This window comes from Protopterus annectens, chromosome 10.part0, assembly GCF_019279795.1.
Source record: "Protopterus annectens isolate FY-2018-M chromosome 10.part0, PAN1.0, whole genome shotgun sequence".
NCBI classification, from domain to species: Eukaryota; Metazoa; Chordata; order Ceratodontiformes; family Protopteridae; genus Protopterus; species Protopterus annectens.
The window spans coordinates 1,622,082,663-1,622,098,973 of record NC_056744.1 but is presented as its reverse complement, the minus strand read 5'-3'; the positions used below and the strand labels follow the sequence as shown (position 1 = coordinate 1,622,098,973).

At 44.6% G+C, this 16,311-nt stretch overlaps 1 protein-coding gene across 4 annotated transcripts in view; it reads left to right on the top strand.

Moving 5' to 3' along the window:
- INO80E (INO80 complex subunit E) overlaps positions 1 to 16,311 on the top strand; it is a 118,319-nt gene that overhangs the window by 70,413 nt on the left and 31,595 nt on the right. For 3 of the 4 annotated variants that reach the window (XM_044086307.1, XM_044086306.1, XM_044086308.1), the window contains exon 7: positions 14,481 to 14,627. The exons of the other annotated variant lie outside the window; for it this stretch is intronic. In XM_044086307.1, the coding sequence (XP_043942242.1) occupies positions 14,481 to 14,627 (147 nt within the window). The remainder of the gene's footprint in view (positions 1 to 14,480; positions 14,628 to 16,311) is intronic. 4 annotated transcript variants of the gene reach the window in all.

Here is a 16,311-nt window from a genome sequence, read left to right as displayed (position 1 = left end):
CACAACTCAGTTTGTCTTTAAGGGCAGATCATGCCTACTAAACCTGGTTGACTTCTTCGAGACAGTCACCAAGGCCATAGACGAAGGAAAGGTGGTTCACACAGCCTACCTTGACCTCGCCAAAGCTTTCAACACCATTCTCCACTCTGGTATTACAGAAAAACTCACCAGCCTGAACATAAACGTCACGAGATGGGTTGCCAACTGGCCTAGACAGAACTCGCATGGTAAGAATAGCAGGCTCCAGGTCCGACTCTAAACCAGTCACAAGTGGTGTCCTGCAAGGATCGGTCCTGGGACCCCTACTGTTCTGCATATACTTCTCGGAAGTGCAGGCAAACACAGGAGGACTATGGCTAACCAAGTTCGCCAATGACTGCAAACTGGGAGCCATAATTGACTCTTCGGCTGACATGGACATCCTCCAAACTTACTGAGATGGACACCTGGTGTCGTAGTCATGGCCGTAAGCCAAATGCCAAAAATACATAGTAATCCCTTTTGGGAAAAACAAAACATCCACGAATTACCACATAGGTGGCAGCCCCCTTAATACAGAAGAGGTAATAAGAGATCTGCGGACCCAGGTAGATAGTAATCTCTCCTTTGATAATCATATTGCCAAAGTAGTTGGGAAATCCTTCTGTGTAGCCCATCTAATTACTAAAGGGTTCACATCTAGAAATAGAGGTTATAGTGCCCCTCTACTCGTCACTCATCAGACCCATCATAGAGTACAATGTCCCATTTGGGATGTACCTCACAGGACACTTACAACAGCTGTAAAGACCACAAAAGTACCTCACCAAGAGGATTACTGGCCTCAAACATATGTCCTGTACAGCCCGACTGAAAAAACTCCGGCTGTACTCAGTGGCATATGGCTTACTCAGAGGTGATCTCTGCCTCACTTGCAAAGCCATGTCCAAGTCAGAATTGATGGACATGCTCCACCTAAAGAAATCCAAGTTACTGTGAGCCATGTGCTCTAGTGAGCTAAACCTCGCCACAACAATAAATAGAACATGCTGGAGGGATAGATTCCTGTCACAGAGACACCCCATGCTTTGGAACAAAATTCCAAACTACATTAGGCAGAGCCCCTCACTAACACTCTTCAAGAGAAACCTTGATGAGTGGATGGGTAACGGAAAATACACCCCTGGGATCACTTCATTGGCTGTGCTTGACAGAGGATCAGTTAATTAATCAATGGGGTGGCGAAAGCCGACACACTCTGGCTAGGCTTATAAATGCCCTCGGGCAGATAGCCTAGTACCTACCTATGGACAAGATAAGCTATCGGTCGCCACCTGCTTCTCTCTCCAGGCTTGTTATTGTTGAACAAGGTGAGGCACTTTCTCAGCCCACTTCTTTTTCTAATCCATTGACTCAGGCCTCTGAGACACTTTCAGAATCCGACATATTGGCTCCATCCACCGGTACATATGCCACTGACATTGGTCTATCAGTTGGATCAAGGGCTGCTCTGCAAGCCTTGGCTTCTGAGGAGCATGCTCCTCTCAGAGATTCTGCAACCAGACATCGACCCACACCAGTTCCAGTGCATTTACTTCAATTTTCTGAGACCGGCATCCGGTCGTTGGATGCCCTTGGGCTTAAGGCCTTGGCCATCCCCAAGAAAACCTCTGTCCCTAGGCATTCAGTCAGGCCCTCCTACTCCATTTCTCAGGGGTCACAGCGGGATTTAATCAGGTTAGCAGAGGACTTGCTCTCCATTGTCAGATCAAGGCAAGATCCAGGGATTACTTCTAGGAAACAAAAAAGAGATTATCCTTAAGTAACTTCCCTGGATCCCATTCCTTCAGAGGAAAGCTCTGAAATTGAGGACCCTGGGTCAGAGGAGGGCCCATCTTTAAACCTCCTATGAGGAGTCAGACTCTGAGGAAATCCTCCCTTCTGCCTTACATTCTGAGGATTACACCTTTGGAGAGACCCTCCATGCCATGAAGCAACATTTTCAGTGGGAAGCTCAGGACTACCCACAGACTAAAAAGACGGTTATGGAATTCTTGGGCAAGCGTAAGCCACTGGCTGTTCCTCCTATTCTGGAAGTGTGGAAGATGTCTTCCAGGAATCTTCCTTTAAATCGGACTCCCTCCCACCTGCCCCACGTAAGACAGGTTTTACAGGGTTCAGTATTCCCATAAGTATCTTTACAGAAACCCTACTGCTGACCCTGAAGTTATCACTTCAGGAGCAAAAGGAGCCAGAGCCAGTTTCTCTAGGAACCAGTTTCCTACAGCCAAAGGGAGCAGGGCCCTTGACAGTTTTAGCAAGAAGGTTTATACATCCACCACCTTGCCAAGAGGGCCCTAAATTTTCCATTTCATATGATTAAGTACCAACAGACTATACTAGAACTGCATAAACAAAAGATTTCCACTCTTGAAGACAAAAATCTGACAAAAAATTGACTGACCTAGCTAAACATATTCCCTCTGTTGTGGCCATGATGCCATGGAAGCATCTTGCAGAGCAGCTACTACTGGATCTGTTAGGAGACATGCTTGGCTCCGAGAACAAACTCTTCCAGAACATGTCATGTCTAGCCTATTGGATGCCCCCCTTGACAAGGAGGTTCTATTCAGGCCCAAGGCAGAAGTCATCCTTAAAAAGGTGGAGGGTAAGGCTAAGTTAATGCAGACAGTAAAAGATTTCCACTAGGTACAACCAACCAGGTTCAGCAGAAATTTTCCGGCCAAACACTGGTCCTTTCCCGTCCAGCCTAGGAGTAAACAGAGGAAACCTTAAAGGAATAGGCCAATCAGACATGGGCAACCATCGAAGGGGCAGGCAGTGATCCTCAGGCACCTAAGCAAGGGAGTTATAGACCCCAAACCACATCCAGAGAACAGCAATGACTCAACTTCCCCTCCCCTACCTCCTACCCCAAAGCTATGAGGAAGGCAATCAAACACACCTGGATCCTCATCACCTCAGACATATGAGTTCTAGATATTATTGCAGATGTCTACAGACTCGTTTTCAAAGAGCATTTAAAATACTTGGGTTATCCAGATGTCCCCCAAAATAAAAAAAAAAAAAAAAAAAACTTGAGACCTTGACTCAAGTCCAGATATTGTGTTTGAAGGGAGCAGTAGAACAGTTCCCACTGCCCAGCAGGGAAAATGAATCTATTCCATGCTCTTCCTGGTCCCCAGAAAGGAAGGCTCTTGACGCCCCATTTTGGAGCTGTCCAACCTCAACCAGTCCCTCTTGATGCCAAAGTTCAAAATGATAACCCTCCAAAATCTGCTGCCCATGAGATCCCCCCTTGCCCTCATGGTCTCTCTAGACCTAAATGATACTTACGTGCACATCCCTATTCAGGAGTACCACAGAAGATTTCTTTGCTTCAGGGCAAGATCCAGTCGCTATCAATTTTCTGCACACTGCCCTTTGACTTCTCTACAGCACCAAAACTGTTGACAAAGTGCCTAGCACCAGCAATAGCTGTCTGCAAGACTGGGGGGGTACATATGTATCCTTACCTAGATGACTGCCTCGTGCGAGCAGCAGATCAGGCCAAGCTCCTCAGTGATCTGAAATTCACCCAGGACCTCTTTTCCTCACTGGGATTCACAGTGAACCTATAGAAATCCCACACTTCATGAACAAAAAAGATTGTCTTCCTGGGGACACTTCTGGCTTTCCTCCCTCTCGAAAAAGTCTGTTTCCTGACAGATTTCTTCCACAAGATCAAGTTGAGAGATTGCATCTCAGCAAGGGAATTTCAAGTCCTGGGATACATGGCCTTATGCATCCTTATGGTTCCCACTTGCGAGACTACACCAGTGGTACCTGATAAATGTCTGGTGCCAGAGCTCACAGTCTGTAGAGACCAAAATCCCCCTGATCCCCTGCCTCAAAACAGAGTATGCATGGTGGGTGCAAGCTTGCTCTCAAAGTCAGGGCCGCCCCTTCAGAATCTCCCCTCAGGCTCAAACACTAACCACAAATGCCTCTGAGACAGCATGGGAGGGCTCACTTCCAAAACCTCCAAACCCAGGGGAAGTGGGATTCTGGATCCAAGGACAGACGTATCAACTGGCAGTAACTCATGGTAGTATTATTAAAGGGTCTATTAGTCTTCAAGGAAAAGTGGACCCCAGGTGTCCTATTAATCAAGACCGACAGTACCACAGTTATGTTGTACATAAATGGATAGGGAGGTTCACATTCCTGTGCCGTCTAGCAGTGCAAATATAGGAAACTGCTCAGTCTGTGGGCTTGCACCTGATAGCCAACAATACAAGACAGCACTGCTTCCTGGAAATAATTTATTGATGTTCACCGTTCACATACTGGTTTTGGCTGTAAGCCTTCATCACTGTCTTGCACCTGATAGCACAATACCTTCCAGGAGTTCAGAATTCTCTGGCAGACCATCTCCGCAGAAAACTTGATGGACCCTCGCGAGTGGCATCTGCACCCAAAAACCTTCCAATCCCTAACCCAAACATGGGGAATTCCACAGGTGGACCTCTTTGCATCCAAAGAAAATGCACACCTGCAAAAATTCTTTACCTTGAACAAACAGAGGAAACAGCTTGGAAAACCGATGCCTTCTTCCCTTGGGCAAAGCTTTTCATTTATGGATTTCTCCCTATACTCCTCCTTCCTTGAATTCTGCTCAAGATAAGAGAAGATGGCCCAAGAGCAATTCCTATAACTCTTGATGGGCCCAGACAGCATTAGTACCCCCTCCTCCTGAAACTCCCCAAACAAGGCCCATGGTTACTCCCTCAGAGAGTAGATCTCCTCATGCAGAATGAGGGAAACATTGTACACCTCAATCTACAGACTCTTAACCTTGCAGCATGGATGATCCCTCAACAAACCACAATGAGGTCAGCCTAAGTTAACAGGTGCTAGACACCCTCAAAGAATCTAGAAGGCCTAGCACCAAGAAATCCTACTCGGCTAAGTAGAAAAGATGTTCTATTTGGTACAAAGAACACCACCTAGATCCCAAATTTGCATGTTTTCAGCATTCTCGAATACCTGATGGTTCCCGATTTCAGCAGACCAAACTCATTCTTCCATTAAAATCCATGTGTCTGCCATCTCTGCATATGCAAACTCTCTCCCTCCCCCCCCCCCATCTACTATTAAAGCAATTTTTTAGAGAAGTATTCCACATTAGATGACCCAGAAGGAAATCTGCTGTTCCTTGGGACCTTAATTTTCTGCTAGAGAAAGTGACCCCCCCCCCTTTGAGCCAGCAGCTTCTATAGTCCTAAAGTTCTTGACATGGAAAATCACCTCAGCCATGACTGTGGGAACCTTTCCTCATCTTCCACAGGGATAGGGCCTCTCTCAGAACCAATCCATCCTTTTATGCCTAAAGTAGTCATTGACCACTTTTTGAGTCGGGCCATCCATCTCCCTACCTTCTCCCCAGTCCTCGAAAAAAGGAGAGAATTCTGCATTCCTTGGTGGTGCACAAACAGATATGTTTCATTTGGACAAGACAAAATCTTTGAGAAGACTGATGGGCTTTTCATTACCTTTGCCTCTGGAAAAGGAGGCAAGCCTGCCTCTAAGCAAACTTATTTCCAAATGGATTTCACAATGCATTTGCTCTTGTTATAGCTCACATGGCGAGGTGCCACCAGTAGGGAGGAAAATCTCATTCCTCCAGGACAACTGCTGCTTCCAGTGACTTTCTAAAGGATATCCCCACCAACGACATCTTGGAGGCTGCCACCTGGTCATCGGTGCATACCTTCAAGCACTACTACCTGGCATCCTTCGGTCGGTCGAGAGCAGACTTTGCCACTGCTGTCTTGCAGGGCATCCTCACTTCCTCACAGGCACCTTTCTCCCTCCTTTCATCTTTGGGCATCTTTCCAATAGTCAGGACAGCAACCGTGAAACGCAAAGAATATAGTGTAGTTCTTTCTAACATCTTCATTTATGGTAAATGTAATGTATTCACGGTCACAGTCTTCTTTCCCTCCAATGAACCCCTTTAGCCTACTGTGTAGGTTGATCCTGTTTTGCTACTCGGCCATGGGACCCCTCCTTGGGTCCCTTCCTATGTCAGGTTCTCCTTTGGATGCCTTCTGTCTGGTTAAGGCTCCTCCTAGTTGAGGTCATGAAAACACTGCTATGATGCAGGCTAGCTACCTTTATACCCAAATGTAATGCTGTCAGTCAGGGAGTCTGCCAGCCTGGGAGCCAGAAAGAATTTTTCTCTGGTAGACGGGCTGGCCGAGGGCTTTCATAGCAGGTAATCCCCAGTAGTCAGGACTGCAACAGTGAATACACTCTGAAATCTACATTTATGGTAAATGAACACAACTGTATTTTCTGGAAGTGGACAATACCCCCTTGACAATCTTGGTGTTTGGGTAGTTATCTTGGAGATTCAAAAAGTGTATTCGGTCTACTTCTAGAAGACATGGAAGGATTGCCTTGTTCTGAGACCATGCAAAAATTTTGCTTGGGGTTAAAGCTGTTTAGACTGTTTTAAAAACAAAACTGGTCTGCAATTCTTTCCCTTTTTGGATATCACAAAAACCTGTAATAAAAATCTTATCCACTTCTGGTTTGATAGGATCTTTTGGATGGCCCTTTTTTGGAAGAAGTTTGAGTATCTTCCTACACCCTTTGGAGACCTTTTGATGAGGTGGAACCATCTAATAAGGGAAGAGCTACTAGGATAGGTTGGGTTTTGGTGTTTTGGGTTTTTTTTTTTTTTTTTTTTTTTCATCCTATAGAGATTTCTTTCCTTTTTCACCCATCTGTTATGCATGGTAGAGAGATGGTCCTTGGCTGCCTCCATTTTGGGATAGTAACCAGCAAAACCATTTGTACTCCTCCAATGAAACACCTCACTAGTTCAAAATGGACTGTGGCAAACAAAAGCCAGTAATGTAAGCATTCAAATATCCAGTAACTCACAAAACTCAGTAAAAACAATTTGTTTAATTAAATCGTTCTGAGCACTTTCCATTGTGCGATAGTTGGGCAACATTTGAAAATTACTGTCGTCTGACTCTAGGCAGACTGTAGCCACCAGGGGTTTACAGAGAATTGTTGCCTTTCAGCCTGTCACCTTGCTGGAAGTCACTGTTATTGGTTTTCATTCAAGCTAACAGGTTTCAGGGTTTGCTACGAGCCTTGCCAGAACCACATGTTAATCCTGAGTTTTCTATATCCTGAAAAAATGGTTTGCTTTGAGGCAGTCAGAATTTTATATCTACAGTTGTGGTGGTCTTTCCTTTTCATGGACCAAAGATGCATGGGCTTGGAAAAGGTGACCCGTAAAAACCTCTTTGGTATGCTCTGGGAAGTCTGCCAAATGAAGCCACTAGTACTGTAGCACAGGGTACAGTAGCATAGCACTGGTGAATGCAATAGCGTTACAGAAAGTCTCCCTCTTTCAGCTTTTCCCGGCTAGGGGTCGCCACAGCGGATCATCTGTCCGTTCATGTATGGTAGTGGAGTTTTACAGTGTTGAGTTGCCAGCCCGGTGCCCAACCTTCCACAGAAGGCACACATGCACACATTCACACCTAGGGCCAATTTAGTGTGTCCAATCCACCTACTGCATGTCTTTGGGATGTGGGCGGAAAATGGAGCACCCGGAGGAAACCCATGCAACCACAGGGAGGACATGCAGACTTCGCACAGAAGGCACCCCAGCCAAGAATCGAACCGGAGAACCTCTTGCTGTGAGGCGGCAGTGCTAACCGCTGCACCACCATGGCTGCCCAATAGTGTTACAGAAAGTGCACTTCATAAAGTTCATTGAGTTTGAGGGAACTTTGGACTGGAGGAGCAGCTCGTGTTTTATGGGTCTGTCTGGCAGTCTCTTGATTGTTGTGCATCCCATTGGTGAGGTCTCACTTGAAATGCAGTTTAGTGCCTGCAAATCAAGATTGGTGATGCTTATGATTCCCTAGCTTGTCCATTACTCTGGATTCTTAGTCTTTGGGATGGACAGCTGGATAGTGAGGAGCCAGAATCTCTTTGTAGTCCTCTAGCAAGATCAGGGTGTCAGGCTTGAGACTCTGACTAAAAATCCCATTCTCTCAGGGTCTTGGGTGGATGAAACTGGTCTTTTAACTACTTTGAGGCACCATATTGGGATTTTTCCAAGCCATATGCAGTGGCCTCTTTGAAACTTTCATCCTGTAGTGGTACAACTGTCTGACTGCCAAGTATCCTTTACAGTAGCAACGGTCACTGCTTGGCTCCCACATGAAGAGTGATGCTATTTCAAATTTGCATGTAAATGCAGTAGACCAGTGTAAGTTACACTTGTGCACGTGATGTGTGTCACAGGAGGACTTTAATGGGATTCATTAGGATGCTGATTATGTGTCTCGCATTACTGCACACTGATCAGTTCTAAAGAGTTATTATGAATACTGCTGATACAAACCACCTGGAGCTTCCCCTGCGGAGATAATAATGGATCAAGTGGACCAGCCCCTCCTCATTGTCCAAGTTCCAGGTAGTTTTTGAACATGGGTCATCTGGGAAGGATCTGGGTGGATAGTTGACATCCTGTTGGTAATCTGCAGTGAGAGCCTTAAGTGAGTCATACTACTTCCTCTGAAACTGCTAGGCCTTCCTGCGTCTTTAGAAGGGAAAGCCCTTCACCTTTTTAGGATGGCAAACTCTGTATAGGTGATTGCTTTCCAGAAGTGACCTTTTGTTTACTTTTGACAGATTAGACACTTGGGTTCTACAGTTATCCCCAAGGCAGTCCAAAGACTTTGCTGGAGAGGAATTTTCCTCCCACAGGCACACCTTGGGCTAGTTTCTCTTCTGTGCCTTAAATAGCCAGTGTTTTAAATCAGATATACCTGTTGCTCAGGCTGCTGCAGAGAGACTGACCTACTGCCAGCTGTGATATTGAGAAAAGATGAGAGTTTTTTTTCCTCATTTTATCGTCTGCACTTTTGATTTAATATCTCTGTAATCTGTACAACTGTGTTTTTCTCACCCACCCTCCCAGTTCTTGTTGTGGTATTTTTGTCTTAGTGGCTTTGAGTTGCCTACCTGTGGTATAAAGTTGGTACTGGACACCCCCCCCCCCCCAGTCACATTACATCAGCTCATTTTACTGTTAATAGTGAGAACTTAGTAAAGGCCCACCCCTTTAGCTTAGGCCCACCCCTTTACCGTCTGCATATTGAATTATCTCATTATCTTCTGTCTCTTCACTTTCTACTAAAAAAAAAAAAAAAAAAAAAGTTTCCTGCCTTTGCTGGAACTAGTGTAGTCCAGATACAGATTTGCTATATCCAGGACTTTTTGTAAGCTTTTGAGCGGTGTTCTTCAAATTTTCCCTTAGATCTGCTAGTTCTCTGTTCTCCTGCACTTTTATTAGCTTATTAGTCTAGCACTTTAGCAGACTTCTTGTAGCAATTATTGTAGTACACAACAGTGCTACCACCATTAAACGTTCTACAAGGAAACCTCTCCAGTAATTATTATTAATGCCCACCCCTCCAGGCATGGTTAAAGGTCAGTTCCCTGTGCTTTCCCCTGTTAGCCTGGTGAGGTTGGGCATCCTGAGGCAATGTAGCAACTGCCTCATGCACACTGTCAACCCTCTCCTCTTACCTCCCAACCCTCAGACTTGCGAGAGATGCATTTATATATCCAAATTGGAAGCCATGCACTCTGCAGCCAAGACCGAAATAGCTGGTCAACACTTGCACCGCAACACATGCAACACATAACCCTCCAGAACACACACCAGCACTGCCTCCACATAAACAAACCACACACCCACATTCGCGGAGGCTCTCAATAAAATTCTACACAAACCGCAGAGACCTCCAAGGCAGAAACGCACTCGACCAACACAACACTAATTATGATTATGACACACTTAACTCTCCTAAACAGTGTGCCACTCAACCAAAGCCCCTAAGGCAAAACAGCATGCCCATCACACTAGTCATAGGTGACTCGATAAGGAGGCACACTGATGTCCCACTCATTAGGTTGAATAAGGAGAAAGTAACAAGTCAGCTGCCTGTCGGGTGCCAGGATCCGCCACATAACACACTCACTCAGGTCATTCAACAACAGGTACAAATATGACTCTGTCATTGTACATGTGGGTGTGAATGACCTGAGACGTACCTCCCGGGACTACATGAAAAGAGACATGGAGGAGCTCTTGGATTATGTAGCCCAGACGGGTATGACCCCAGCCCTGAGCAGCCTCCTACCATCACCCAGAATGATACCACAATACAAGCAGAAAATGATTGATTTCAACAATTGGCTAAGTTTCTGGTGTCATTCTAAGGGGATCCAGTATCCGTCTGCCTGGGATGACATGACTGACAGACCTAGATGCTTTGCCAGAGTTGGCCTGCATCAGTCATCCCTGGGCTTCTGGATACTGGCCAAGGCTCTTGCTACCCTTATGCCTTTTTTAGGCGGTGTTCCAAAGACCAAATTACCACCGTAACCGCTACAAACCAATGCAGTCTGAGGGTCATGCTGTTCACTGCTAGAAGTCTAAATCTCAAAATGCACTCGCTCAAATCACTCCTTAAAATGGAGAACATCGACATTAGTGCTGTAACAGAGGCCTGGTTCAAGCCAGCAGATAGCATCCCTGCACTACCAGGCTGTAACTATTTCCATACCTTTTTGCCCCAGAACTTGGACCGAAGCTCCAAAGTCGGTGGTGTTTCCATATTCATAAAGGATGCACACACCTCCAGACGGGTGGCCCAACATGATGCATCAGAGATACTTCAGGTGCAGCTAACACTGGGTAAGACAGCAGTTTCAGGTCGTAGCCTGCTATAGTTCCCCAACCATGACCCAAGACTCTCATTCCACTTTCCTAAGCATCCTGGAGAATATTAGGGTCCAACCTAACACTCTCATACTGGGAGACTTCAACTACCCCTACATTAACTTGGAAAACTACTCGTGTACCAATACATTTGCCCACCGTTTCCTGGAATTCATTAATTCCAATGCCCTGGACCAGCTCATTCTTACCCCTACTAGAGGTAGCAACATCCTTGACCTGGTCATTACTAACATGGGTGACCATTGCTCTGTACCAATAGTCAACTCCCTAGTTAGATCCGACCACAAACTAATCACCTTGGAAATCCACATCCCTCCCACCCCACCCCCGCAAAGGTAACCACCATGAAAATTTCTCCAAAACTAACTTTGGGCTCCTAAAAACAGGTGGCTAACTTCACGGCACCCATGCAATTGGAGAACAGCTGCATGACCGCCGAATCATACACTAATGCCCTGTACGATCATGTACACAAATGCATGCATCTCGCCATACCCAATAGAACCAAGACGCTCTCCTCCAAAAAAAGGAAGCCAATCTGGTGTTCCCCTGCCATAAATAAACTGTACAACAGAAGGAGGAAACTGATGAGAAATAAGGTGAAGTCCCAAGACTGGAAAAACTCCCTTATCAGCCTCATCAAATCCTCTAAAGCTAGCTGTGAAAACAGAATTGCAGCAGATAGTAAAGACAACCACAAGGCCTTCTGTAGTTATGTAAAGAATCACCACGGCAATTCCCAGATTTGCTCAGAGCTGCTGCACAATGGCACCTCCTGTACCGAGCCAACAGATATTGCCAATATACTGTCCGACAGATTCCGTGCCAACTTTACCCCTCTCTCCCCCACCAAAGGACCAATCACAATATCAGTAGATGGCCAGGCACCCAGTATTACTGCTGCACAGGTTAAAACAGCACTGTCCAAGGCCAGGAATACAGCTTTTATGGGTCCTGACAATATCTCTGGATGTGTTCTACATGAACTACAGAGTGAACTGGCACCTCACCTGTGTACGCTGTTCATTCACAGCCCCACCTCAGGCTTTGTCCCTACCGAATGGCGCACTGCTACAGTCATCCCTCTCCACAAAGGAGGCGGGACTACAGACCCTGGGAACTATCACCCCATTAGCCTAACAAGTCTGATATGCAAAGCGGTTGAATGCATAATCATGGACCAAATAAACAAAGATATAGGGAACCTCCAAACTCTGGATCCCACACAGTTTGGTTTTGTGAAGGTTAGATCATGCCTGCTCAACCTGGTCGACTTCGAGTCGGTCACCAGAGCTATGGATGAAGGCAAGGTGGTTCATACAGCCTACCTTGATTTGGCCAAGGCCTTTGATACCATTCCCCACTCAGGAATCCTAGAAAATCTCACTAAGTTAGGCATCAACCCCTATATTACTAGGTGGGTTGTAAATTGGCTCACAGATAGAACCCACAGTGTGAAAGTAGCTGACTCCATGTCAAGACTGTCGACCAGTCACAAGTGAGTCCCACAGGTTTCGGTCATGGGTCCTCTTCTGTTTGGTATCTACTTTTCTGAAGTCCAGGCCAGTATGAGGGGACTCTGGCTGACAAAGTTCGCAGATGATTGCAAGTTGGGAGCCATATTTAACTTCCCAAGTGATGACATCCTACAGAAAGGCCTCCCTGAGACCAATGACTGGTGTCAGAACCATGGTCTTAAGCTCAATTCCAAAAAATGTGTAGTCATCCCCTTTGGGAAAAACCCGGTTCCCATGAATTACCACATCGATGGTAGTCCACTGAACACAGAAGACGTCATAAGAGATCTGGGAACACAGGTTGACGGCAACCTCTCTTTTGACCACCACATTGCCACTGTGGTCAGAAAGTCCTATGTGGCACATCTCATTACTAAGGGTTTTGCATCCAGGAAGAAAAAGGTCATTGTCTCCCTTTACTCTTCCCTCATTAGGCCAGTCATAGAGTACAATGCCTCATTTGGCATGTACCTCACTAGACACCTACAACAACTGGAGAGGCTGCAAAAATACCTCACAAAGAGGATCTCGGGCTTTAAACACTTGCCCTATATGGACAGACTCAAAAAACTCCAACTATTCTCTGTCTCGTATTGCCTACTTAGAGGCGATCTCTTCTTGACTTAAAGCCATGTCTGACCCAGCTCTGGTAGAAATGCTACATCTAAAGAAATCCCAGTCCCTCCGAAATAACCCGCTCCAGAGACCTCAACCTCATTACCACAAACAGAACATGCTGGAAGGACAGGCTCATAACCCACAGACTGCCCATGTTATGGAATAGACTTCCCATATATGTCAAGCAGAGCGCCTCACTGGCCCTCTTCAAGAGAAATTTTGATGAGTGGATGGGAAATGGAAAATTCACCCCGGGGATCACTCCAGTGGCTGTACTTGACAGAGGCACTGGGAACTAAGGTCTGGTGGCACGATGCCAGCGTAATCCTATGGGCTAGGCTTGTAAAGGCTCCAGAGCCATTAGCCTAGTTCACATCCGTGAACCTATAACAGCTAAATCGAGATTAGACCCATACAAGAGAGAAAATTATTCAGGACAGGTTACCAAAAAAAAGAAAAAAAAAATCTCTTGAAGTATATACCAAGACAATGCAACCAATATATTTTTGCTCACAAATTTGAAGAGTTCCAATAATGTAACAGAAATCATCCTAAACCCATTCTTTCCTCATTAAGTGTTTAGGGAGGTATCAAAGATTTAGAGAGGTTTGTCACCTTGGTGTATCATGGGATTGGTGGAAAATACTTGGTAGCTACGTGTCACTTGCTGAGTGGTCTTAATGCCTGTCAGCCTTTAGTATTGCTATTGTAGAGGATGGACCTCCTGTTAACATGTCTAAAAGGTATGTGACTAAACATGTGTAGATTATGGACAGTGGTGTGTGCTCTGTGTGACCAATGTGTTAAACATGTTCCTTAGAAATAAAAAATTAGTCTTACAGACTTAATAGATTATGATAGACTTTGTAAATATTAAGTCAGCTGGCAGTGGTTTTCTTTGCTCTTGCATGAATGCAGTGATGTAGTGTTCCCTACTTGTGGATACTCTGAAGGCACCTAAATTCCTACATGCATTGCACACACACTTTCTACAGACAGTCTGTTTATGTTAGGAATTGTATAGCTACACAGTTGTGTACATGAATATACTACATACAAGGGTTGCTGGCGTGAACCAAATCCTGCCTGCCATACTGGTAGTTATTTATGCAAATTATGTGCAGTGTTACTGTTGAGTCCTTACTTTTCCACATACTACACATTATGCCATTTTTATTCCATCGTACACAGTCTTGCATTTCATACAATAGTTTCTACCAGCTGCAGTCACTGCTAGTACATAGTGCAAGAGCACTGTTGCACAGATGTGGTGCAACAGTGTAGTTGGTGTGTCCTAAAACGTCAGGTGTAACACATCAGCAAGCATACAGCTCTTCCAACACTCCAAGCAAAAGCTGTACATGGTGACTAGCAGAGTGAAAATCTTGTGACCCTTTTAAGAGCCATTCATTGTTTATTTCAGTTCATTTTTTTCTGTTTTTATCTTTTAGTTTGCATTTCTGTCAATTCATGTGTTATTTCCCCTCCTCCTTCCCTCCCTAACTACATGTGTGTAGATGTCATCGCCGCCCAGCAGCCAGTTCCCTACTGATTACTGGGCCCCTGCTGCTAGGGCTGCTGTAGGGGCCAGTGGGAGTGGTGCCAAACCTGAGAGGCCGAAGAAAGAGAAAAAGCTGAAGATGGCCAAGCCGAAGAAGCTCAAGGTATCTGTTATGGGATGAACTTAATGTTTAGCCCCCCCCTCTTTATCTGTTAAGAATACCACTGGATTTATCCATTTACGAACAACCCCTTAAGGTTAGAAGCAAATATCTCTCTTATTTCAGATTAAGCTTAAATGGTTACTCTTTTTTGTTAGGCTTATTGTATTTTTGATGTGCATAAAGGGATTTTGAAGCCATGTCAGTAATGTAACTGTTGGAAACTGAAACTGTTTACATTTCCTTGCCTTTTGGGGAAGTGGAAGCTAACTTCTTGATACCCCCCCCCCATTCATGTTCTAGTATTATTCTGCATGGATTTTATGTGCAGTTGAGTTCAAAGTAGATCCTTTTTGACTATGTGCTGGAGCTTAATGGGGGTGGACCTAGGCAGACAAAGAAACTAAAGGAGAGTGAATTCCAAGAAAGATAAGAGGGGCATGCCTTTGGGAAAATTCTTGATGTCTGGTACAAACTAGCAGTAACAGCTGTGGACATCATAGTTGCATACATAATGAACTATACAAGATCGGTGAAAATCTATATTGGATGTTAGAAGGGAGCTATAAATCTGACACTTTTAACAATGTCTCTGGCAAACTTTTTGTAATCGGCTGTATCATTCAGTCCTCTACTCCTGTTTTTTTTTTGTTTTTTTTCTGTTCTGTTGTGGTACAGATTTGAGATTTGATTTAAACTACTGATCTAGTCATATTGGTACATTGACAGTAGCAATTTATCTAAATCCGCTATATTAAAGAAGTGTCATTAAGTTAGGTATTCTAAGGTTATGTGTTTACTTGTGTAATAAGATGTGGTGTGGTGGGTGTTGAGGTTGAATCGGCTGTACTACATTAAAAGTCAAACAAAATATGTTCTTATTGGGTACTAGCCTTGTGAAGTAAGGCATTATAAGATTATGTATGCAGTAGTATGTGGTGTGGTGGGAGCTGAGGTTGAATCATTTGGACTGCATTAATTGTCAAAATGTGTTGTTATTGGGTACGAGCTTTACTAAGACATTTTAAGGTTGTATGTTAAACTCCGACCCCACTAAATACCATTTCATAAAGATTGGATTTATTCTTGAATGGCCAAGCCTGATTGTGTGAGCAAAGTCTTGGAGATCAAATGGTGAGAGGGAGTAAATTAAAAACATAACACTCATTCCGTTCCAGGAGTTGTAGCAGTTATGTCATATTATAAGTTAATGTAGCTTTTATTTTTCAGTCTGAGTTGTGCAAGTACTCCATGCATACAAATGTGCAATTGGTAATCCTGTAACTTGGTGTTGATGTGAGCTATTGTGATTAGCACTGCCAAGCAGTGTTGTCTTAAGGTATTATCACTGTAACAGCTTTGCATGGCTGAGGAACTGAGTATGTGGCTTAAGAGTATGGCAGCATGTTTTCTTTCCTTTTTAAAATGAGTAGTTTAGGATTAAGGGATTATCACTGGGCTTAGTGTTTGTGTTTAATTGGCACCTTCTAGCTAATCTTTGGGTTTACAGCTTCTTTAAACCTGTTCGGTAATGAGCAGCTATGAGCTGCATGTCATCATGAAGGTATAGACACATTTTGTATGACTTGCGTGATCAGCATGATGAACAGGAGAAATGAGAAAGGATCAAAGCTGTATTCGGCATGCGAGTTCATTTAAGCCACAATTTCACTAAGAGAGAAGATTA